This window comes from Pristiophorus japonicus, chromosome 17 (genome assembly GCF_044704955.1).
Source record: "Pristiophorus japonicus isolate sPriJap1 chromosome 17, sPriJap1.hap1, whole genome shotgun sequence".
NCBI classification, from domain to species: Eukaryota; Metazoa; Chordata; class Chondrichthyes; family Pristiophoridae; genus Pristiophorus; species Pristiophorus japonicus.
Window position 1 is genome coordinate 17,879,395 of NC_091993.1, and position 25,324 is coordinate 17,904,718.

A 25,324-nucleotide genomic window follows, 5' to 3' on the forward strand; every position below is an offset into this window, starting at 1 on the left:
CAATGCCTCCAACTCACCTGTTCTTACCTCTGAAAATTCCGGCCAACGTATTCGAAATCTAAACTTTTGAGTAGACTTTTTAAAATTATTTTACTTTATAAAATGTTCTCTAATGGTCAAGAGCTTTAACTCTGGCAGCCTGAGTGTTAACTTTGAACTGGACAAAAAGCTACTGCTCCTGAGCAAAGTCAACAGAAATAATCTCCAGTTATATCATTGAAAATTATTTGCATGCTGATTGCTTCTGCTCCCTGGACAGTCCATTGCTTACAAGTTCGGGTGTTCTCATCCACCAAAAGAGGACTGACAAAACCCTGACTTAATTTCTCAACCTGGGGGGGAAAAAAGCAATTAGATGCTCATAAGAGTGTTACAGCAGAGAAACATCAATTGCGCCATCAATCTGCACTGGTGGGTTTTTCCTTGTGCTAAATCTCACTTTCTTGCTTGCTCTCCTTGATGTTTAATATTCTTTTTCAAGCAGCTACCTAATTACCTTTTAAAAGGATGTATTGACTCTTTCCCCCAATAACTGTGGCAGAGATTTCAGCAATCTAACACTAAAGTCCGTGTGAAGAAATCCAGTGTTATTCCATGAAGTAGAAGACACAGTTAACATTGCTTTCATATTAAACCACAGCTGAAGAAGTGTCAAATCAGTTTGGCCACTATACTGCAAGGATGGTAAAATACATTATGTAATACTTCTGACGGGTATCATTGATGACTAAGAGATGTATTTATATTGCATGTTTTATTTATGATCTAGAAAGAAAGAAAAACTTGCATTTATACAACGCCTTTCACGACCTCAGGATGTCCCAAAGCGCTTTACAGCCAATGAAGTACTTTTGAAGTGTAGTCACTGTTGTAATGTAGGAAAAGCGGGAGCCAATTTGCCCACAGCAAGCTCCCGCAAACAGCAATGTGATAATGACCAGATGCTGTTTTTTAGGTGTTGATTGGGGGATAAATATTGGCCAGGACACCAGGGGTAACTACCCTGTTCTTTTTTCAAAATAGTACCATGCGATCTTTTGTGTCCACCTGAGAGAGCAGACGGGGCCTTGGTTTAACGTCTCATCCGAAAGACAGCACCTCTGACAGTGCAGCACTCCCTCAGTACAGCAGTGGAGTGTCAACCTAGATTTTTGTGCTCAAACCTCTGGAGTGGGAGTTGAACCTTCAACCTAATCAAATTATCCTTTTGCTAATGGTCTGTAATGCACTCCATTCCCAGTGTTTGTTGTGTTCTCATCATGAGCAACAATTCATCAAAACCTTATAAAGTCAGTTTTTAGTGCCAATTTTAAACGGATTTTTTCAATTTCTATTTAGCGCCTCCAAAAAAAAAATAGGACATTTAGAGAAAAAAAATCAGTCATTTTTACTTTTTATATCACTAAACAAAACAAGCAAGGGACTCAGAAAAACACTTACGCTAAATGACAGCCCACAATTATTTACACCGTTCACAGACAATATTTTTAATGACCTCAATGGAAGTTCCAGAAGTAATGTAATACAGGCACATGTTTCCACGGTCAACCTAGTTTAGCACTAAAATACATTTCTGGTATTTATGAATGGACTGTGTGCTGAACAATATCGACAGCTAACATTAATGTTTAAAATAAGATATCTTCGGCATAATATAAATATTTTTCATGTCATACTGAAATATAAAATGCTAAATTTTTGCAATATTTGCTTTGAATGGTAAACTGTGATCATTGTATTTGGTATTCAGTAGAGATGTAGCTAGGCTGTTAATCTCTACAAAATTATAACTGAAGCCGGACTGCGAGTGTTTAAGACAGACTGCCTTATTTGTGCCAAGAATGTGAGCTGCTACACCTCAGCATTCAGTTTTAGTTTCAGTTCAAAATGTCTGCACAGATTGCTAGTCGTGAAGTTTCAAGTTTTTCTGCCTGTGGAATTTTTGACTGTCTGTCCCTTGTAAACAGTGTTCCTGGAATGTGCATTATGCTAAGGATAATCTTTGTCCATTAGAGCTTTATTTCTCCTTGTGGTTTGAGCTCCTAGCAACTAGTATTTATTTTGTAAGATGTAGCCTTGGTACAGTTCCCTCACTGAAACACGTTACTCAAAATAATACATTTAAAAATTAGCCAGTTAACCTTAAAGTAATGGATGTTCTTTTGGCCGTGGGGGCTGGTTAGAACATAAGAAATAGGAGCAGGATTAGGCCATTTGGCCCATCGAGCCTGCTCCTCCATTCAGTAAGATGATGGCTGATCTGATCATGGATTCAGTTCCACTTCCCTCCCTGCTCCCCATAACCCTTTACTCCCTTATTGCTCAAAAATCTGTCTATCTTCACCTTAAATATATTCAATGACCCAGCCTCCACAGCTCTCTGGGGCAGAGAATTCCATAGATTTATAACCCTTTGAGAGAAGAAATTCCTCCTCATCTCAGTTTTAAGTAGGTGGCCCCTTCTTCTGAGACTATGAACCCTAGTTTTAGTTTCGCCTATGCGTGGAAATATCCTCTCTGTCCTTGTCGAGCCCCCTCGTTATCGATGTTTCAATAAGATCACCTCTCATTCTTCTGAACTCCAATGTGTATAGGCCCAACCTACTCAACCTATCTTCATATGACAACCCCCTCATCGCTGGAATTAACCTAGCGAACTTTCTTTTGAACAGCCTCCAATGCAAGTATATCCTTCCTTAAATACGGAGACCAAAACTATGCAGTACTCTAGGTGTAGCCTCACCAATACCCAGTACAGTTGTAGCAGGACTTCTCTGCTTTTATACTCTATCCCCCTTGCAATAAAGGCCAACATTCCATTTGCCTTCCCGATTACTTGCTGTACCTGCATATTAACTTTGTGTGTTTCATGCACCAGGTCCCTCAGTACTGCAACACTTTGCAATTTTTCTCCATTTAAATTGTAATTTGCTTTTCTATTTTTTTCTGCCAAAATGGATAACCTCACATTTTCCCACATTATACTCCATCTGCCAGATTTGAGGGGAGAGGGGAGATCGGGAGCAGCGATTAGTTCCTTTAATGTTGGGTCTGGAAGAGCAGCTCTGCTCCTCCCGGCTCTGCGTTCAGGTCAGTTACTTTCCTTCGTTGTAGGCGATCCCGAGGGTTGGTGCAGCCTACGATGTCAAACCGATTTTGGAGAGGGGACCTCAAACAGGCGTTCGGCCCCTTTGCATATGCAAAGGGCCTTTCATCTACTACAGGCATGGGTAAAGGATGCCTTTTATTTGTCCTTGCCTAATATGGTATGCAGCGCGATTCCTGCCTGCCATTTTGGGGCCTTGGATGTCCACAATTTCAAGGCTAATATATAGTTTTACCAAGTAATCTTCTGACTTATAATCAGCTGACTTGGCAGTATAATTCAGCATTTTGTTTGCTTTGTTTATCACTTGTGGTTTGGCATGTTAAGTGCTAGCTATCTTTCTCCACTTTAGCTGTGCCATGCACTGCATACTAGTAATTCCCATTTTCCTTTCCAGTGTGTAGTGCCTTGCACTTGTCTGTATTGTATGTCATCTACTGATTTGCCCTATTACAGATTTTATCGATACCTTTTATGTAGGTCCTCTCTACCGGTTTAGTATCATGTGCAAATTTGTGATTAGTGAGCACAGAAATAAAAAACAATCTCTTTATTAAAAATATCAGCAACTTTTTTATTTTCATGCATCAAAAGTGTATTTAAGTTCCAATTTTGCAGGAAGTGACTTGAGTAGAGTACAGCAGTGTTTGAAAAAGAAACTACTGAGATTTGAGCTTTAAAGTTGTGTTTTTTATCCAATCAGAATTTAATTGGGGTAAACCTAAATGTAAGGCACATATTATTAAAACTAATGTAGATTGTTTAATACTTATTTTAAATTATTTAGTTGTGGCTAACTGCCTAAACAGTGGAGTAACCTGTTGTAACTTCTAATTAGATAGATAAAAACAAGCCATTTAGTTTAGTTCCCCAGAAGAGTCGACCTTTTTTTGCAGTAGAATATTAACTGATGTCTGCTGTGGTACACGGAGTATATGGAGAACGTGAATTTTTAAAATCTTTAATCTGCCATGGCAATTTTTGTCTGTACTGTATTGTAATAGAAATCATTGCTGCAGTTATATTACCCGCCCCTCCTCAAAATGACAGTGGTTCTCAACTCGTATGCATTGTTTTAAACTTTTTTTTGTAGGGTTGGGAGGTGGTTAAAAGGAAGACTTGCATTTACATAAGGAATCAGTATACAATTAAATGACTCCAGTCTGAATCTGATCTGTATAATAAAAGGCCTGTAGACTAGTGTGAAGAAGCAAAATGCAACAGATATACTTGTTAAATGTGCAGATTGAACGTTCATCTATGCCTGTTGCTGCCTTTAGTTAGTTCGCTCTTTGATATTATTTCTAACCTTTCTCTAGAGTTAGAAATCCGAAGACGAGAGGATGAGTACAGATTTACAAGTAAGTTGACTCCATCTTCTCACCTGTGCCCTTTTTTTTTTGGTTTTTCTTTCTTTCTTTGAAACTGAAAACAGTTCAATTGTTAACTGAATTGTGTATCCAGCCACACGGAGAGTCCTTGGTGGTCTAAAAATGGACACAGGTGATCATAAGACGAAATCTGTAATTTGTTTCCAATTGAGGTTTCCCTTTCAGAAGGACAAGAATAAAAATAAAGTGCATTTGAAAAGATGTCTGTGTTCATTAAATAGCAAATTGTACTGAATACAGAACATGTTTAACAAATTTCTGAAACTTAATTGAAAACTAATTTTGGAAAGAGAGCATGTATTGAAATTCATCACTAATTTCCACAAGTCCATAATTTTCTGCAAGTCTCGAAAGCTGCCTGGTCCTTATTTTTATAGGAGTCTTTCCCATTTGCCACCTTCTACCTCGCCTAAAGCAGCGATTGCATTTATGATTTACAACTTTTTTTGTAATTCTGAGAGTCATTGAAAGCTTGCTTTGAGAACGGCTTGCTCTTGCTTGTTTCATGATATCTGAGGCATACACGATGCTGGTGAAAAGCACTGTGGTAATTTTCTCCCAGATTGTTCTGTCTGGTAAATGCCGTCCACAATTTTTATGCTAGCGAAATAAAGTTTCATAATTGATTCAACGCATAAAGTTGAATCTCCACGTTGGTAGATTATAAAAATTTACATGAAGTATAATCTGTACACTAGCCTTTACAGAACATAACTTTTGAAAAGGTGGAAATTGACAATTTTTAGCTTTCTGGTATGCAACATCTGGGAGAAGTGATATTAACATTCATTCCTTCCTTATGTTAAGCCATTGTTTTGTTCGCCATTGAAAAATGTCTTTGACTCCACAGATCTGCAGTGCAGTACTGCTATTGTGCGTTGTGTTGGTGTATGTGTGCGTGCCCACATGATGAGAAAACTAATGCCATATCGCGTTGTACTTTTTTCCCATGAAAATAACAGCTGTATCTTTTGAAACTGGACAGTCCTTAAGAATTTAAGAATGTTGGAATGAGAAAAGGTCATTCTGTCCATCCAACTCACCCCCATTATTCGGGATCTGATCTGACTCTTTTTCTTCAAGCCTCTGTCGTTCCACTCTTTGAATCAGAAATTCATGCAGTTCCATTTTGAATGCTTCAGTCTGCCGATGTCAGTTACAGTAATGTCCCATGGTGGCTCCATTGCAAACAGCTGGCGTGCAACTTGAAGCAGATTTAGAGCTGCTGTGGAGGCACCCTATCCAGAAGCTACTCGAGGCTGGCAAATCTGCATTCTCCGCCTACAGCATTGTTTCATTGGGCTCAGCCACACTTAGCCTTGTTGGAAGTCACATTTGCCCTGCTGTTTGCGATGGAGACAATTGGGGATGCTCTTTTATTTGCTATCACCTGAGTTGGGAGGGATTCTTGACTCTGACGTTTCTTTCCTGGCAATAAGATTAATGGCTTTTTAAAAGAAGTCAAACAAAATTTATGATTAATATTACTTACATTTATGTAAGTTGGTGTCTTGGAACAGAATGGTGACTGTATTCCAAATAAATATTCCTGATGCTTTATTAAAAATTCTCAGAGGCAACATTATATTTTCTGCATCTACTAATGTATCTGAACATATTTTTCTTGTAACTGCCATCATACATTATGATGATTCTTTGTGTTTGGCTGATTATTGCATCTAAATTTCTTAATAACTCACCTTATTTAATAATGAACCTTTCAGTTTGTAATTCTGTTGCTGCTTTTAGTACCAATGTGCACTGACCTACATTTCTGTATGAGTTGATAAGTCTCTGCATTTTACCTCCTCTTAACATTGCACCTTCCTACAGAAATTGCTATCATAGGCAAATTTAGACATCTTACTTTTAATATCGTCATCAAAATCATTTATAAATGTTGCAGGCGGTAGTGATTCTCGGACTGGACCCTCGAGCGTGGGTTTTCAATCTGGGCAGCAAATGGGGGAGGGGAAGCAAAAATGAATGCAAGAACTCTGTTCAAGTTTCAGATTCAAGCAACACACCATGGGTTAATTGAAGGGAGGTGGTCCTCACCGCTATATGTAGTCCAAGCTGGTCTCCTCTCTGGCATTGCAGCTTCTAATGGTCCTGAAGTGCTGCCTACTAGCATTCGTAATTGGCCAGAGAATGAACAAACTTGTAACCATCCCGAGTAATTAACTTTTACGGTGATCTTAGTAGAAATGCCCTACACTCAACCATGACTTTGCAGACATTTACTGCCAAGATTTGGAAGTGAGTAACTTTGAAACCATTAAAACAGAAGGAAAATGATCAAGAGGAAAATGATCCCTTTGGCAACATATAATAGTGCATCTGCTTATGAGTCAATTTTCACTCAGTTTTTTGGTGCATTGACCAAACTTGGTTATCTAACCTAAGATGTACCATTCTCCTAACTGCCAACTTCAAGCGTGGTACATTTATTTGCTCCTGCCTGGCTAGAACTTTAACTGTCCTGAGCAGGAGAGAGCTCGGCTCTTGCTTGGATACACTCGTGTGAAGAGCCCTCCCCCAGCAGTTATAAATTTAAATGCTTGCAGTGCAGGGAGGGCCATATCGACAAATGTTGTAGATTGTGCACTGAGTACATAATAAACCAGGTTTGACACTGGACTTTGGTGTCAAAGTGAAGCCGTGTTGGGCTGCTGCCTCCAGGGATCAGGTTGAGCCTGATTCTGGATTTACACTGAAAGTTTAGCTTAATGTTTGAGTCAGATGGGCCCTGATATCACTAAACCAGTGTAACTCTCCAACTAGTTGTCCAGCTAGATGTGATGTCTACTTGGATCTAGCATTGACCTTTTTTTTTCAATATCAAAGACAAATGGTAGCTATAAGCTCTCTACAAAGTCATGACTACAACAGAACCACATAGTTGCTGGCACTTCAACCTCCATGTTTTATGCCAGTAGCACAAAAGTAGCAGCAACTTTCTATGTCAGTTCAAAAAACAAAAGTCTGCACATCATATCAGCAAAGCTTCTCGCACCGCTCCTACCTGTAAAACCTTCTCCCAGATAGCATTGCCACCCTGAGCTCCTCCCTTTAGCCACAGAAGGCCAAATGTAAAGTTGACCATTCGTTGCTAAATCAGGAATCCCGCAAGCAGCCTCTGGGAAATCTGACACTCCGTGCAACTTCTCCAGTCTTTCCTTCTGTCAGTAACTGCCAGGAACAAATTAGTCAGTTCTGTTCACTTGAAGGTTGTGACTGTCTGTGGCCAAAATATATATAGTATAAGCACCTGATGTGTTTTAAATAAGTGATTTTATCATGCACATTAATTTGGTCAAAATATTTTCTTTTCTTCTATATTTTGCAGAATATTTAGTATAAAAGTTCAAGTATATTGTTATGACTAAAAAAATTAAATAGTTTAGGCACTCATGCATCTAATTTATATACATTTTTGAGAGCAGAGATGACGCGTGTCTTCAAGTGGGTTTATAGTAATGGGTTGAAATCTGAGGCCAATGTGCTTAAGGATAATGGGTGCAATCTGAAACAGCTATATTCTTCTTTGTCTTACACTATCCATCTTGTTCCGTTTGATTTTTTTTTTAGTATTGTTGGTTTCTAACTTTGGTTTGTATATCATTCTTAACCCAAGATTTAATCAATGCATTTGATATCTGAGTCCATTTGAAATATGAGATGAAGTCTATTTAAAGGTTATGGCACTTAAATGGGCATACTGGTTGGTTGACCGAGTTAGTAATTCATTTACTGGTGGGAGCGCAAATACCTGTAATTTTGCATGGATAAGTTTATTTATAATAGACCTTTCAATCGAGTCACTGCTGCGCAGACAATTGTTCAACTTATTTGATGAGCATGTGTAGTCCTTGTGCTGTTTGCACAGCTATAACAGCTAACTCTCTCCTCTCCCTTTTAAAAACCATCACAACCCAATCTTTTGGATCATGCTTTTAGTCATCTTTCTGAACTTCTTTATTACTGCTTGTCATCTCTATGAAGCACCTTGGGATATTTTCTCCGTTAAAGACATTGTATAAATGCAAGTTGTTTGTGATTAGCATTTAGATACTAAAATAGTTGTTTGTATATATAGTTAATAAAACAGTAACATTTATAGCGTAAACACTGGAACAAAATCACTAAATAGCTCTACAATTAGTCATTCAACATTGGAAGTGTCTAAGAAGGTATCCCATCTCTCTGGGCTTTGGGACTTGTTCTGCTTCTGTTCCATAATTGGAAATTTCACTTGGGCCTTAGTTGTTGAGAATTACCAGTCTGTTAACAAATTCTGTATCTGTAAGAGATAAATTGTGAAAGTTGCAGCTCTTACTCTGCTGTGGTGGATCGACAATACCTAGAGTGTACCATGATAACCTGTGTCACATGGAAAAGGATCCTTCATTTAGGCTGGGGAGTTTCAGATCTTGTGCACAAATTGTGAAAGAAAGATGTGATACGGGAGTTTGGTTCTTGCTCTGCTCCTGTGGAATAGGATAGCCAGAGAACATCCTGCAAACCAGTGTCAAGTGACAATTGTGTAGAAAAATTACTTGCAAGTAATGGGGGTAATTCAAATTTATTTTTGGTGTTTTATACAGTTTTAAGCCATTAATTAAAAATTCTGAGCTACCAGTATTGTTTGAATGTGGTTCTGTTATCTGTGTCACCAAGAGGTGCTGATATTTTTGTTAGGGCTAAGTTCAGACACTGTGGCCTGAGTTGGTTAGTCACAGTGATTTACAGCAGACCATGGCAAGTGACCACCTGTTAAAGGTGATGGTCATTGGAGACTTTCTGGTGCAACTTTACACCAGCAACCATTTCAACCTGTGCTGCAATCCACAATGGGAAGGAATAAAGGATCTCATTGTGTAAATAACTGAGAAAAAGATGGAAGGTTTTGGGGATGGGCTTGCATCTGAGCCAAATACTGAAGAAACCTCACAGTAAGTAAACTAAGAAAAAAAAATCTAATCTTAAGTAACAGCATAAGAGATTTGGGGAAGGAAGAACAAAGTTACTTGCATCTTAACCAAGTTTTGCAAAGTGCTAGGTAATTAGTACTACCAGTATATTTGTGAAGCCCTGTATCTTTCCGTATCAATAAATGTCGAATATTTTTACCTTGCATCTGCCCTCATTTGGCATCCATACGAGCACATTTCCAGAAGGGGAGCTAAATAGCAATCAAAGAAAGGGACCCTGGCTAATTTTCCTAACTATCCCCGGGGGTCACTGAGGCCACTTGTTGTGCCCCTGATTGTTGCTCTGTTAATTGTTAATGCCACAAAGATCAGGGAACAAGTCTGGTGCCTGCCTGGTCAGTATGGCTCAGCTACGTACTGGTGTGGGGTGGTAAGTTCATCGAAGTGTCGGAGAGCCTTGAACCATTTCTAAATGTGTTTTGCACCCAAAGCTGGTCATAAGCCAACTCCCTGTCCTAGAAAAGGATAATGATGAAATTAGGGAAAGGAAAAGGCATGAATTTGGGGGAAAGAATTCTTCTCTTAATGTAGTCGCAGAGATGCTGACAGATTATTTAAGTAATGTTGGATCAGGATTACAAAGTTTATGCCGTTTTAGATTTCTTTAACCTTAGTTCCAGCTACCTTTTTATCTCATGAACTGAAAGTACGTTTACTGTCAGAGTAGAATAAAATTCTCAGCAGTGGATTAGCATGTGTTTCATTTCAGTGAATGTATTTTATTCAGACAGGGCTTTACTGTGCCTGTGTTATACCTGACCTTGAGTGTGCTTGATACTGATACTAGGTGACCAATTGGAAAATCTTTCATTCCCCATCACTGAAATCTCTTATGTCGATTAATCTTCTCCCAATTTCCCACTCCCCACTCCCATTAAATATTGTTGCTTTTTCTTTCCTCATTGTGTTTTTCAACCAAATCATTAGAAAAGGTTTTTTAAGTATGTATTCTAAGTGAGGCAGTTTGAAAGAGCTAGTGCTGGGTTTTCAGCTCGCTGTTGCCTCTGTTTGCAGCCCAGAGGGGCGGCAATGGCAGCAGAAGCTCTTCCGGGCGGGCGGCCAGCTTCCAATACCGGTTTCGGCGGGGCGCTGAGCATTACCGCCCAGAAGAGGCGAGCCGGCGTGCAACACCCCTGGTTGCGACACCGGCTCAATGTTTGGTTACTGCCCGATCAGTAGTACTCCATAGAGCGCCCTGCTGGGACTGCCTATGAAAGCGGGCAGTCCGAGCTGTAGTGAGTGCACTGAGGTAAGTAATGTCGACCTCAGGTAAGTGTGATTGTTTTTTTTTAAAGTTATTTGCGATTTATATTGTGGCGTGAGTTATTTATTGGGAATATTTTTTTTCAGGTTTATTTTTCTCTCCCCGTGCGCCTCTTAGAGCGCTCCAAGGTCGGCTGTTTCGCTCGGGATTTTCGCTTTCTCAACCAGCCTAGCGCCCTAAGAGAGGTGTGTAACGCCTCCCTTAGCGCTCTGCCCTTCAATCAGGGCCCAGCTGCCGAATTTTGCTGACTTGAGGCACAAACTATTCCCGGGTGGAAACTTTACCGCCCCAAATTGAGCAGAACTGAAAATCCAGTTCGTAATGCGTTTGAAAGTTATATAGATGTGGGATTCAAATTTATGTAACATTGAAAGCACTAGTTTTATATTACAGTTTTAAAATCACTGTCTGGTATCTTTCTTTATAATCTGTCCTGTTTCATTTTATATAGCTTTTAAAAAAAAATTGTGCTAGCACAGGTATTTAGGGCTCATGTTAGCCAATTATTTAAATCTCTCGCTTAATCTGATTTTCACATTTGATGCAATTGCTACAACGTTATTAGAAAAATCAGCAATTGCAAAATACATTTTATAAGTATGTTGCCACAATACCAATTTGTATAAGATCTTTGGAAGTATTTGTAAAATATTGAGATTTTGTTATTCTTATGTGAAGGCTTATTTTTCTTGTAGAGCTGCTGCAGATTGCAGGTATCAGTCCACATGGGAATGCACTTGGAGCTTCCATGCAGCAGCAGGCAAGTCAGTCGATTCCCCAAGAGAAGCGAGGAGGAGAGGTGCTTGACTCAACTCATGATGACATTAAGTTGGAGAAAAGCAACATTCTGTTGCTTGGTCCCACAGGATCAGGTCAGTTTAAAAATGGAAGCTAAGTCTTCCTGGTGCTGTGGCAATCTTTTCATGGTCGCACACTGCAATAGTCTGGTTTTAGTTTAGCATATGTTGTCAAAATTGTACAACATTTCAGTTCTTTAAGACCAAGCGAATACTCAGAATAACAAGAGGGAAGGAAATTTTGCTGAAATATTGGTTCTACGTGTGACCAATCTGGCATCACTGGCTGTTCTTATAGATGGATGGTTGTACGTTCAGACTATTTTGGCATATTGGCTTTTAAACACCATGCACTGACTCCCCCTGGTGAATCAAAGCAAACTGTTGAAAATAATTGCCGTTATTTATCAATAAGTAATTTCAAGTGGTTAGAAGACTGGCCCTGAATTTGCGGTCGGCATGACGGCGTACTCTGAGTATGTCTTCATACTGCCTTTGAAATTGACCGCAAGTTTGGGATTTAAGCGCATGCGCTAAATCCTGAACTTACGATCTGTCAAACTCCAAATAGAAAGATGATCCGCTGCGACTTTCAAATCCTTATTGCTGCCGAAAAGTTGGGCTAATTGCCCACCAACTGCGCATCAATTATGCTGGAAAGTTTTACGACCACTACAAACAGGCACAGGAGCCTGTCTGCACAGCGTAAGGGGAGGGGGGGGATGAGAAAATTGTGCAATAATTTAAACTGAACACATAAAACAACCTACCAGGCAGCTGTAAAAGCTTCGGCGGCAGTCGGGAGCAGCGTCGAGGAGGTGCATGGAGAGGCCTATAAAAGGCACAGCAGGTCCGGGGCCCAGCGTCGGCGGCAGTCGGGAGCAGCGTCGAGGAGGTGCATGGAGAGGCCTATAAAAGGCACAGCAGGGAGTCCGGGGCCCAGCGTCGGCGGCAGTCGGGAGCAGCGTCGAGGAGGTGCGTGGAGAGGCCTATAAAAGGCACAGCAGGGAGTCCGGGGCCCAGCGTCGGCGGCAGTCGGGAGCAGCGTCGAGGAGGTGCGTGGAGAGGCCTATAAAAGGCACAGCAGGGAGTCCGGGGCCCAGCGTCGGCGGCAGTCGGGAGCAGCGTCGAGGAGGTGCGTGGAGAGGCCTATAAAAGGCACAGCAGGGAGTCCGGGGCCCAGCGTCGGCGGCAGTCGGGAGCAGCGTCGAGGAGGTGCGTGGAGAGGCCTATAAAAGGCGTACTTGTGCAGCTACAGGGAGAAGGCAAAAAAGAAGTAGAAAGAAATCAAAAGGCGACGTCACAGCCAAGAGGGTAAGTGATTGGCTGGTGATTGGTGAGTAGTTTTTCTTTTTTCTCCTATGTCAGTGAGTAACTTTTAATATTGTTGTTGCCAATTTAAGTGTATATAAGGGTTAAGTCATGGCAGGAGAGCTCGGTCGGGTGTTATGCTCCTCCTGTACCATGTGGGAACTCAGGGACACTTCCGGTGTCCCTGACGATTACGTGTGCGGGAAGTGTATCCGCCTCCAGCTCCTGACAGACCGCGTTGCGGAGTTGGAGTTGAGGGTGGATTCACTCTGGAGCATCCACGATGCTGAGAATGACGTGAGTATCACGTGTAGCGAGTTGGTCGTACCACAGGGAAAGGGTCCACAGCCAGATAGGGAATGGAAGACCAACAGGAAGAGCAGTGCAAGGAAGGTAGTGCAGGAGTCCCCTGTCGTCATCCCCCTGCAAAACAGATACACTGCTTTGGGTACTGTTGAGGGGGATGACTCATCAGGGGAGGGCAGCAGCAGCCAAGTTCATGGCACCGTGGCTGGCTCTGCTGCACAGGAGGGCAGGAAAAAGAGTGGGAGAGCAATAGTGATTGGGGATTCAATGGTGAGGGGAATAGATAGGCGTTTCTGCGGCCGCAACCGAGACTCCAGGATGGTATGTTGCCTCCCTGGTGCAAGGGTCAAGGATGTCTCGGAGCGGGTGCAGGACATTCTAAAAAGGGAGGGAGAACAGCCAGTTGTCGTGGTGCACATTGGTACCAACGACATAGGTAAAAAGAGGGATGAGGTCCTACGAAACGAATTTAAGGAGCTAGGAGCTAAATTAAAAAGTAGGACCTCAAAAGTAGTAATCTCGGGATTGCTACCAGTGCCACGTGATAGTCAGAGTAGGAATCGCAGGATAGCGCAGATGAATACGTGGCTTGAGCAGTGGTGCAACAGGGAGGGATTCAAATTCCTGGGGCATTGGAACCAGTTCTGGGGGAGGTGGGACCAGTACAAACCGGACGGTCTGCACCTTGGCAGGACCGGAACCAATGTCCTAGGGGGAGTGTTTGCTAGTGCTGTTGGGGAGGATTTAAACTGATATGGCAGGGGGATGGGAACCAATGCAGGGAGACAGAGGGAAACAAAAAGGAGGCAAAAGCAAAAGACAGAAAGGAGATGAGGAAAAGTGGAGGGCAGAGAAACCCAAGGCAAAGAACAAAAAGGGCCACTGTACAGCAAAATTCTAAAAGGACAAAGGGTGTTAAAAGAACAAGCCTGAAGGCTTTGTGTCTTAATGCAAGGAGTATCCGCAATAAAGTGGATGAATTAATTGTGCAAATAGATGTTAACAGATATGATGTGATTGGGATTACGGAGACGTGGCTCCAGGATGATCAGGGCTGGGAACTCAACATCCAGGGATATTCAACATTCAGGAAAGATAGAATAAAAGGAAAAGGAGGTGGGGTAGCATTGCTGGTTAAGGAGCAAATTAAGGCAATAGTTCGGAAGGACATTAGCTTGGATGATGTGGAATCTATATGGGTAGAGCTGCAGAATACCAAAGGACAAAAAACGTTAGTGGGAGTTGTGTACAGACCTCCAAACAGTAGTAGTGATGTTGGGGAGGGCATCAAACATGAAATTAGGGGTGCGTGCAATAAAGGTGCAGCAGTTATAATGGGTAACTTTAATATGCACATAGATTGGGTTAACCAAACTGGAAGCAATACGGTAGAGGAGGATTTCCTGGAGTGCATAAGGGATGGTTTTTTAGACCAATATGTCGAGGAACCAACTAGGGGGGAGGCCATCTTAGACTGGGTGTTGTGTAATGAGAGAGGATTAATTAGCAATCTCGTTGTGCGAGGCCCCTTGGGGAAGAGTGACCATAATATGGTGGAATTCTGCATTAGGATGGAGAATGAAACAGTTAATTCAGAGACCATGGTCCAGAACTTAAAGAAGGGTAACTTTGAAGGTATGAGGCGTGAATTGGCTAGGATAGATTGGCGAATGATACTGAAGGGGTTGACTGTGGATGGGCAATGGCAGACATTTAGAGACCGCATGGATGAACTGCAACAATTGTACATTCCTGTCTGGCGTAAAAATAAAAAAGGGAAGGTGGCTCAACCGTGGCTATCAAGGAAAATCAGGGATAGCATTAAAGCCAAGGAAGTGGCATACAAATTGGCCAGAAATAGCAGAGAACCCGGGGACTGGGAGAAATTTAGAACTCAGCAGAGGAGGACAAAGGGTTTGATTAGGGCAGGGAAAATGGAGTACGAGAAGAAGCTTGCAGGGAACATTAAGACGGATTGCAAAAGTTTCTATAGATATGTAAAGAGAAAAAGGTTAGTAAAGACAAACGTAGGTCCCCTGCAGTCAGAATCAGGGGAAGTCATAACGGGGAACAAAGAAATGGCGGACCAATTGAACAAGTACTTTGGTTCGGTATTCACTGAGGAGGACACAAACAACCTTCCGGATATAAAAGGGGTCGGAGGGTCTAGTAAGGAGGAGGAACTGAGGGAAATCCTTATTAGTCGGGAAATTGTGTTGGGGAAATTGATGGGATTGAAGGCCGATAAATCCCCAGGGCCTGATGGACTGCATCCCAGAGTACTTAAGGAGATGGCCTTGGAAATAGTGGATGCATTGACAGTCATTTTCCAACATTCCATTGACTCTGGATCAGTTCCTATGGAGTGGAGGGTAGCCAATGTAACCCCACTTTTTAAAAAAGGAGGGAGAGAGAAAACAGGGAATTACAGACCGGTCAGCCTGACATCGGTAGTAGGTAAAATGATGGAATCAATTATTAAGGATGTCATCGCAGTGCATTTGGAAAGAGGTAATATGATAGGTCCAAGTCAGCATGGATTTGTGAAAGGGAAATCATGCTTGACAAATCTTCTGGAATTTTTTGAGGATGTTTCCAGTAGAGTGGACAAGGGAGAACCAGTTGATGTGGTATATTTGGACTTTCAGAAGGCTTTCGACAAGGTCCTACACAAGAGATTAATGTGCAAAGTTAAAGCACATGGGATTGGGGGTAGTGTGCTGACATGGATTGAGAACTGGTTGTCAGACAGGAAGCAAAGAGTAGGAGTAAATGGGGACTTTTCAGAATGGCAGGCAGTGACTAGTGGGGTACCGCAAGGTTCTGTGCTGGGGCCCCAGCTGTTTACACTGTACATTAATGATTTAGACGAGGGGATTAAATGTAGTATCTCCAAATTTGCGGATGACACTAAGTTGGGTGGCAGTGTGAGCTGCAAGGAGGATTCTATGAGGCTGCAGAGCGACTTGGATAGGTTAGGTGAGTGGGCAAATGCATGGCAGATGAAGTATAATGTGGATAAATGTGAGGTTATCCACTTTGGTGGTAAAAACAGAGAGACAGACTATTATCTGAATGGTGACAGATTAGGAAAAGGGGAGGTGCAAAGAGACCTGGGTGTCATGGTACATCAGTCATTGAAGGTTGGCATGCAGGTACAGCAGGCGGTTAAGAAAGCAAATGGCATGTTGGCCTTCATAGCGAGGGGATTTGAGTACAAGGGCAGGGAGGTGTTGCTACAATTGTACAGGGCCTTGGTGAGGCCACACCTGGAGTATTGTGTACAGTTTTGGTCTCCTAACCTGAGGAAGGACATTCTTGCTATTGAGGGAGTGCAGCAAAGGTTCACCAGACTGATTCCCGGGATGGCGGGACTGACCTATCAAGAAAGACTGGATCAACTGGGCTTGTATTCACTGGAGTTCAGAAGAATGAGAGGGGACCTCATAGAAACGTTTAAAATTCTGACGGGGTTAGACAGGTTAGATGCAGGAAGAATGTTCCCAATGTTGGGGAAGTCCAGAACCAGGGGACACAGTCTAAGGATAAGGGGGAAGCCATTTAGGACCGAGATGAGGAGGAATTTCTTCACCCAGAGAGTGGTGAACCTGTGGAATTCTCTACCACAGAAAGTTGTTGAGGCCAATTCACTAAATATATTCAAAAAGGAGTTAGATGAAGTCCTTACTACTAGGGGAATCAAGGGGTATGGTGAGAAAGCAGGAATGGGGTACTGAAGTTGCATGTTCAGCCATGAACTCATTGAATGGCGGTGCAGGCTAGAAGGGCCGAATGGCCTACTCCTGCACCTATTTTCTATGTTTCTATGTTTGAGGGATGTGATTGTTTTAAAAAAAAAATGTAATCTTGCAGTCTTCCGTAAATAACTGTACTTACTCAAAAGTATTCCCAAAAAGCACAGTACTATACCTGTCAAATACATATAATTAGTATTACACTGTTAAATTTAAAAGTTGTAATACATGGGGTTTCTATGTTTCATGATTGGCTAGTGAAAGGAGCGCCACCTCACGTGATCCCAAGTACGTTTACGCGCTCCTGGGATCCGTGGGCCACTGCGCTTGGGGCTTCGCATCAGGTAAGTGCGGATTTCGTTCGGAGGTTGGCGGTGTACTCCTCAGCTACGCCGCCGATCGCAATTTCGGGGCCATGGTGTTTTGACTTTGTACACACAATGTGTACGTTCCTGAAGCAGCACACATACTCGAACCGTGGAGGTGACTGCAGTATTGTTTGTTCCGTCCTTTGGATGGAGTTGTGTAGCCGTGATGATGTAAGATAAAGCCTGTTTTATTTTCTGATTTTAGGCAAGACCTTGCTAGCCCAGACTCTTGCCCGATGCCTAGAGGTTCCCTTTGCTATTTGTGACTGCACTACCCTGACCCAAGCTGGATATGTGGGTGAAGATATTGAATCGGTTGTTGCTAAGCTCCTGCAGGATGCCAATTACAATGTGGATAAAGCACAGCAAGGTAGGATTTGTGGGCATTTAACTTCAGCCATAGTAATCTTTGGAGAGCCCGAATCACTGAATTTAAGCCTGTTGCAATGATGTTTTAGCCAAGTTCCATTTTATATTCAAATATTCATATTGTTCAGTCAAATTAAATAAAAGTAGTGTACTTAGCACATCACAGTATGTACTGCTATCTTTGTCAGATATTTCAATTCATTAAATTAATAACGGTTCTTACAATTTAATGCCTTCAAAATGATTCTCTCAGAACATGGAAGGACTTTGGTTGTTTCATCCTCTAATAGACATATTAAACTCATTGCATGTGCAGGCATATTGTGGTTGAAGATGTTATGTATGTATATAAACCTCACCAGTATGTAAGACTTGCCACTAGGGTCACACCTGTGGGAGACCTAAGGGTCACCTGTGCACCCTGGGGCAAGCAGGTATAAAAGGTGATTCACCATGCTGCTTCTCCACTCGAGTCTGAATAGAGACCAAGGTCACAACAGTTTGAACATAACAGAAGCCCTTTGCCTTTTATGTTGGCAACTTTTCAATTGAGATTGTGGTGTGAGCAATACGAGCTGTTTCATAAACTGCAACTACAGAGCAAAGAAAATAAGGTATAAATTCATGAGATTAAACTAATTTAAAGGACATAGGCAATGCTCAGGCAGTTTTTCCTACCATTGTTTTATTTGATCAAGAACTTGAACTCTCAGCTCAATCTTGATAATTTGATATTAAAATTAATCTCCATTTATTTGTTATTAAACTGTTGCAGTATTAATTCCTACTAAAAATATTTCTCTTGGAATGATCTGGATTCAAAAAAGAAAACCACATTCTCCCCTGAGAATAGTAGAAATGGGGAAGAATCATCATTGGTCCACTATTGTCAAAGCTCCCGTTCTAAGGCATGGGACTTGAATGCTGGTGCCGTGTTTCTGATTGTCCACGGTCGCTCTTTCATTGAATTGTTCTGTACTACAGCTGTGTCACATCTTGCAGGTTATGGATGCCATTTGCTAATTGAACGGTTAGCTCATCTGCCTTATGATGGCATTTCCTCCATCAAGGGTCCCAGATGTTCATTCCCCCAAAGCCATTGGCTGCCACGTTTCCTACATTACAACAATAACTATACTTCATTGGCTGTATCTTGATGCAGTTGGAGATAAATTGCACAGCCTTATTTTCTTTGGAATGTAACTTGAAATCAGACGGATTCAGACCCCACTGCAAGTCTTGAGCAAATAACCTTGGCTTACTCTTCAGTGCAGTACTGAGAGGTGTTGCATTCTTGATAGTGTTGTCTTTGGAATGAGGCATTAAACTGTGGCCTCATCTGCCTGCTCAAATGGACATAAAAGATTCCATAGCACTATTTGAAGAGGCTCAGAGACAGTGTCCTGGCAAACATGTATTCCATAGCCATCACCCAGCAGATGCACTGGTCATTTATCTAATTGCTGTTTGTGGGACCTTGTGTGCAGTTTGGCTGCTGTCTTACCAAAATTCATTCTTTTACAGGAATCGTATTCTTGGACGAAGTAGATAAGATTGGCAGTGTGCCAGGGATTCATCAATTACGTGATGTGGGTGGTGAAGGTGTTCAGCAGGTGAGTGATGAGGAATTTCAATTAAACAAATAGGCAAATGGGAAAATTTTGTTTTTTCAACAGTTTTCAGCATGCCCATGATAAAATAATTGGCTATGATTATTGATTGGTTTTTAGTTTTTGCCTGCAGAGGACAATAGAAATGTACTAAGTCGTGGACATTAATTAGAATGGAGAGATGTAATGTTATGACCTGGACAGAAACTTGGCTTCAACTGGGCAAGACTCGCAACTAAATATTCCTGGCTATAAAATTTTCAGAAGCGATAGAAAAGTTAAACCTAGCAATTATGGGCAGTCAGTTTAACGTCCGTGATGGGAAAGCTTTTAGAAACAATAATCCAGGAAAAAATTAACAGCCACTTGGACAAGCGTGGACTAATAAAGGAGAGCCAGCACTGACTGGTTTGATAAGGGCAAATCGAGTTTGACTAACTTGATTGAATTTTGAATGAGGTAACAGAAAGGGTGGATGAGGGCAGTGCAGTTGAATAACATTTGATAAAGTAGCACATATTGGGCTAGTTAGGAAAATTGAAGCCCATGGGCTAAAAGGGGCAGCAGCAGCATGGATACAAAATTGGCTAAGCGATAGAAATCAGATTGTGGTGAATGGCTGTGTTTCAGACTGGAGGGAGGTACACAGCAGAGTTCCCCAAGGTTCTTACTAGGACCGCTGATGTTTTTGATATACATTGAGTTGGACTTGAGGTTACAAGGCACAATTTTTGAAAATTGCAGATGACACAACAGTGAGGGGGATAGTAATAGACTTCAAGAGGACATAGACGGGCTGGTGGAAAGGGCGGACACATAGCAGATGAAATTCAACGCAAAAAATTGTGAGGTGATGCATTTTGGTAGGCAGAATGAGAAGAGACAATACATGCTAACTGGTACAATTTGAAAAGCGGTGCAAGAAGAGAGAGACCTGGGGTGCTTGTGCACAAATCTTTGAAGGTGGCAGGACAGGTTAACAAAGAGTTAATAAAGCATATGGGATCCTGGGCTTTTTAAATAGAAGCATAGAGTACAAAAGTCAGGAAGTTATGCTAACCTTATGTAAAACATTAGTTCAGCCCCAGCTGGAATATTGTGTCCAATTCTGGGCACCTCACTTTAGAAAGGACGTGAAGGCTTTGGAGAGGGTACAGAAGAGATTTACTAGTGATGGTACCAGTGATGAGGGATTACAGTTACGTGGATAGTTTGGAGAAGCAGGGGTTGTTCTCCTTGAAGCAGAGAAGGCTAAGAGAAGATTTGATAGAGGTGTTTAAATTCATGGTGTTCAAATAGAATAAATAAAGAAAAACTGTTTCTAATGGCTGGCGAGTCGATAACCAGAGGGCACAGATTTAAGGTGATTGGCAAAGGAACCAGAGGTGACATGAGGAAAAATGTTTTTACTCAATGAGTGGTTAGGATTTGGAATGCACTGCTTGATCGGGTGGTGGATGCAGATTCAATAGTAGCCTTCAGAAGGGAATTAGATAAATACTTGAAGGAGAAAAAAAAATGCAGCGTTATGGGGAAAGAGCGGGGGAGTGGGTCTAACTGGATTGCTCTTCGAAAAAACCAGTGTAGATTCAATGGACCGAATGGCCTCCTTCTGTGCTGTACGATTCTGTGATTCTATGATTGCTGAGTGCTTTACGAACTGACGCATTTTTAAAATTCTGATTGAATTAATTTGCATAGTGTGTATATATTTTTAAATAATTATTTTCTTTTTTCCACATAGGGGCTACTGAAGCTGCTTGAGGGGACAATTGTAAATGTTCCAGAAAAAAATTCAAGAAAACTGCGAGGAGAGACCGTTCAGGTCGACACTACTAATATATTATTTGTGGCATCTGGTGCTTTCAATGGTCTGGATAGGATTATAAGCAGGAGGAAGAATGAAAAGGTAAGGCTTCCCTGACTTGTTCTCTCTGCATCTTAGAAAAAGAAAGAAAGACTTGCATTTATATAGCGTCGTTCATGACCACCGGACGTCTCAAAGCGCTTTACAGCCAATGAAGTACTTTTGGAGTGTAGTCACAGGCAAACCTGATCTTGTCCTTGCATAATCACCACACGCGTACATATAAATCACTCATTTTAATTTGTAGAGAGAGGATGATGATGACGACATATTGGGACACTGTTAAACACCTGAAATGAATACAATCCTCAAGAGAGATTAGGAATCCATTTTAGGAAATGGAAGTTTTTGTAAAAATCATAGGGGGCACTGATAGGATTATCAACTCTATCATTATTAAAGTGTTCACTATTGTAAACGGAGTTCTGTGTGTGAATTAAGAAATAATAGATATACCAAAATACTTTTTAATTTTGTTTTTGTCCATGTAAATAATTTGCATGCATTAGCAAGTTTCTTGCATTGCATTGACACTTTCTGTCTTTCTCTGTCTGCAGTACCTAGGGTTTGGCACCCCCTCAAATCTTGGCAAAGGGAGAAGGGCAGCAGCAGCAGCTGATTTAGCCAATACAAGCGGCGATAACAATACTGTCCAGGAACTGGAAGAGAAGGACAGATTACTTCGCCATGTCGAGGCCCGGGACCTGATCGAATTTGGAATGATCCCAGAATTTGTAGGACGTCTGCCTGTGATAGTTCCACTACATAGCCTAAACGAGGACACATTGGTGCGAATTCTCACAGAACCTCGAAACGCTGTAATCCCGCAGTACCAGGCTTTGTTTAGTATGGATAAGGTGTGAACCACTACTCTGCTCATTCTCGGTTGTTTTTTTTTATTTATCAAGGAGGGTGGTTATTTTGAAGCAGTACTTTTCCACATAATATTAGTAGCTTTCCTTGCATCTAGATCTTTGCATTGGATGTGGAAAGTGGGAGGGAAGAAATGAAAAGGCCCTCAGCCCATCTAACTGTGATCTGTTCAGGTCTATAAATAACTTCCTTGGATCATTTTTGCATTCCTCATTGGAATGCAGATTTTCTCAATTTCCTTTGCTATTTATATTGCTCAAAGTATGTGTACCATCTGGGAACCACTGTTCGCTGAAAATTAAGGAGATTAAATGGTTAACTTGTGTGGCTTTTCAAAAATATAAAATATTTCCCCCTCAAAATTCTCTTTATGCAATATATCATCATCATAGGCGGTCCCTCGAACAAGGATAACTTGCTTCCACACCAAAAGGGATGAGTTTGTAGATGTTTCAAATGAAGGACCCGATATTCCAGTCCTGAACTCCAGGGCTTGACAGAGCTAGGCCTTTATCCAGTGGCAAGGGTTAACCAGGACGACTGGAGACCTGCTCTGCTGCACGGCCCTAGTGCGCACACATATCGCAGTGTTGGCTGGGCTCTTGGCTCTTCTGGGCCCTGTACCCTCATTTGCCGCTACTCCGCCATGATCTCTCGCCGCTCCTCCGCCACAAAACATTTGCTGCACCTGCGCCACGATCTATCGCCGCACCTCCGTCACGATCACTCGCCGAATCTCAGCCACGATCCCTCACTGCTCCTCTGCCCCGATCATTTGCCGCATTTCTGCCTCGATCTCTCGCCTCTTCTCCGCCTCGGTCATTCATCGCACCTCCGTCACAATCTCTTGCCGCTCATCCGCCCCGACCTTCCCGCTCCTCTGCTGTACCTGGACTCCGTCGATGTTCCTGCCCACGTTCCAAACGGCGACCTGGGTTTTGATGACGTCACCCAGTCGCCCACCTTGAAGTCGTTACACACTTGGAGCAGCTCACGCTGGAAGTTGTAGTGACATGCACCAGCTCGTTTATCCTCCTGTCCTCTCGCAGGTCGGAGTGGCCCACGATGTTGCAGGGGCCCACGCCCCAGCAATATATCACTCCTCTGCTGGGAACCAGTTAATAAAGTTGCACAAAAATGACATTTCGATTTTAGCTATTGCTTGTCCATTTTGTTGAACCTTCAGGCCTTGTTAGGCAGCTTTCGCTGAGAATGGCAATTTGCTAAGTGAAATGCACATCCATCTTTCCAGTTAACATAATTACAATATGCTACAAGCTGCCCTCTGAGAACCATGTTTTAAATGGAAAAAATGTAATTTATAAATCATTAGAAAATTTATTATTAAAATATACACAAAGAATGATACCCAAGGGCTATACTGGATGGACTGTGGGTAATATGAAATAATTGAAAGACTTGAACAGAATACAAATCTGTCTTTTCAAAAAATGGAAGTTTCCCGGAGGCTTTCATTTAGAGAATGTACAATTTGGATCGAACCATTTTTCTTGAAAATTATATCTGGAGGCAGTCATTTGTGAAGTGAATATTTGTTTTTGTTAGTGTTACTGATTAACTTTTAACAATTTGTTTAGTGTGATCTTAATGTATCTGAGGATGCCTTGAGAGCTATCGCTCGACTCGCTCTCGAAAGGAAGACTGGTGCCCGAGGCCTTAGGTCAATCATGGTAAGTTGCTGAAAAAATTGCTTAAAAAGTATAGCTTATGTTTCTTGAAGTTTGTACGTGGCTATTGATTTCTTTTGACACCATCATTTAAAAGGGAGGGGAAGATGTCAGAAAATGTCGTCTTCTGACTGGAAAGTTTGGATTCGAGTATCCACTCAGTCAAAAAAAATAATTTATTGGTTGCATATTTAAAATTCTTCACCGGCAGGTTACGGTGTAGAATTTGTAGAATTTCAGGTTATGCCTCTCTATCTCGCTTTCCTCCTTCAAGACGCTCCTTAAAACCTACCTCTTTGACCAAGCTTTTGGTCACCTGTGCTAATTTCTACTTGTGCGACTCTGTGTCAAATTGTTTTATCTCATAATACTCCTGTGTCAGCTGTGGCTCAGTGGGTAGCACTCTCGCTTCTGAGTCAGAAGGTTGTGGGTTCAAGTCCCACTCCAGGGACGTGAGCACAAATCTAGGCTGACAGTCCTAGTGCAGTGCTGAGGGAGCGCTGCACTGTCATAGGTGCCGTCTTTCAGATGAGACATTAAAACGAGGTCCCGTCTGCTCTCTCAGGTGGATGTAAAAGATCACATGGCACTATTTCAAAGAAGAGCAGGGAAGTTATTCCTGGTGTCCTGGCCAATATTTATCCCTCAATCAACATAACAAAAAAATGGATTATCTGGTCTGTTTGTGGGAGCTTGCTTGTGCACAAATTGGCTGCTGCGTTTCCCATATTACAACAGTGACTACACTCCAAAAAGTACTTCATTGGCTGTGAAGTGCTTTAAGATATCCAGTGGTTGTGAAAGGCGCTATATAAATCCAAGTCTTTCTTAGGACGTTTCACTATGTTAAAGGCGTTATATAAATACAAGTTGTTGAATATAGTAAGCAGTGTGTGACAGGGTTTTATTTATTTTCTAATATCTTAGCAGCAATGTTCTCATTAAGCTGCACGGCTGTGCAACACTCCAGGAGTCCTACGCAGCTGGTGAGCCGGCTTTTAAATTGAAAAAACGCACTTGCACATGCTTTTGAATGGGCCGTGCAGCCCATTAAAGGAACCACATGGCCCCAAAATAAATTATGGGGAGCATCACCTAACAATTTTGTGAAATTTCTAAGATGTTTTCCAGTCTCCTATTTGAAAAGAAGGGTTATTGAAGCACCTTACATCGGAGTAGCCCTTCGAATTAGAATTAAGTGAAATGGTCAGAAGTACCAAATTGCACAAAATCTAGTTTGGGGGTTTATATGGTTAGCTGATTTTTTGGGGCGGGGTTGGGTGTGGTGAAACTGCAACTCCTAAAAGAAAAATGTATTTTCAGGAAAAGTTGCTGTTGGAGCCAATGTTCGAAGTGCCCAATTCTGACATTGTAGCTGTAGAAGTGGACAAAGACATAGTGGATGGAAAGAAACCTCCTGGATACATACGGTAAATTCTCAATGGTCATTTAGCTCTGGATAAAGTGAAGATGTGACAGAAATTGGAATTCACTTCATGGGGTGCAAAATTTGAGTGATTGTGGACTTTTGTATCCCTAAAGTGCATCACTTGTAAGATGGGTAAAAGCTTCTATAGGTTGAACCTCCCTTATCCAGGACACCCTTATCTGGCACCATTCCCGAC

At 41.8% G+C, this 25,324-nt stretch overlaps 1 protein-coding gene across 3 annotated transcripts in view; it reads left to right on the plus strand.

The window, feature by feature from the left end:
- clpxa (caseinolytic mitochondrial matrix peptidase chaperone subunit Xa) overlaps window positions 1–25,324 on the plus strand; it is a 45,050-nt gene that overhangs the window by 17,083 nt on the left and 2,643 nt on the right. For 2 of the 3 annotated variants that reach the window (XM_070858438.1, XM_070858440.1), the window contains 8 exons: window positions 4,426–4,467; window positions 11,451–11,627; window positions 17,498–17,662; window positions 19,186–19,274; window positions 21,016–21,180; window positions 21,696–21,995; window positions 23,610–23,702; window positions 25,023–25,129. In XM_070858438.1, the coding sequence (XP_070714539.1) occupies window positions 4,426–4,467; window positions 11,451–11,627; window positions 17,498–17,662; window positions 19,186–19,274; window positions 21,016–21,180; window positions 21,696–21,995; window positions 23,610–23,702; window positions 25,023–25,129 (1,138 nt within the window). The remainder of the gene's footprint in view (window positions 1–4,425; window positions 4,468–11,450; window positions 11,628–17,497; window positions 17,663–19,185; window positions 19,275–21,015; window positions 21,181–21,695; window positions 21,996–23,609; window positions 23,703–25,022; window positions 25,130–25,324) is intronic. The other variant, XM_070858439.1, reaches the window with a different exon arrangement.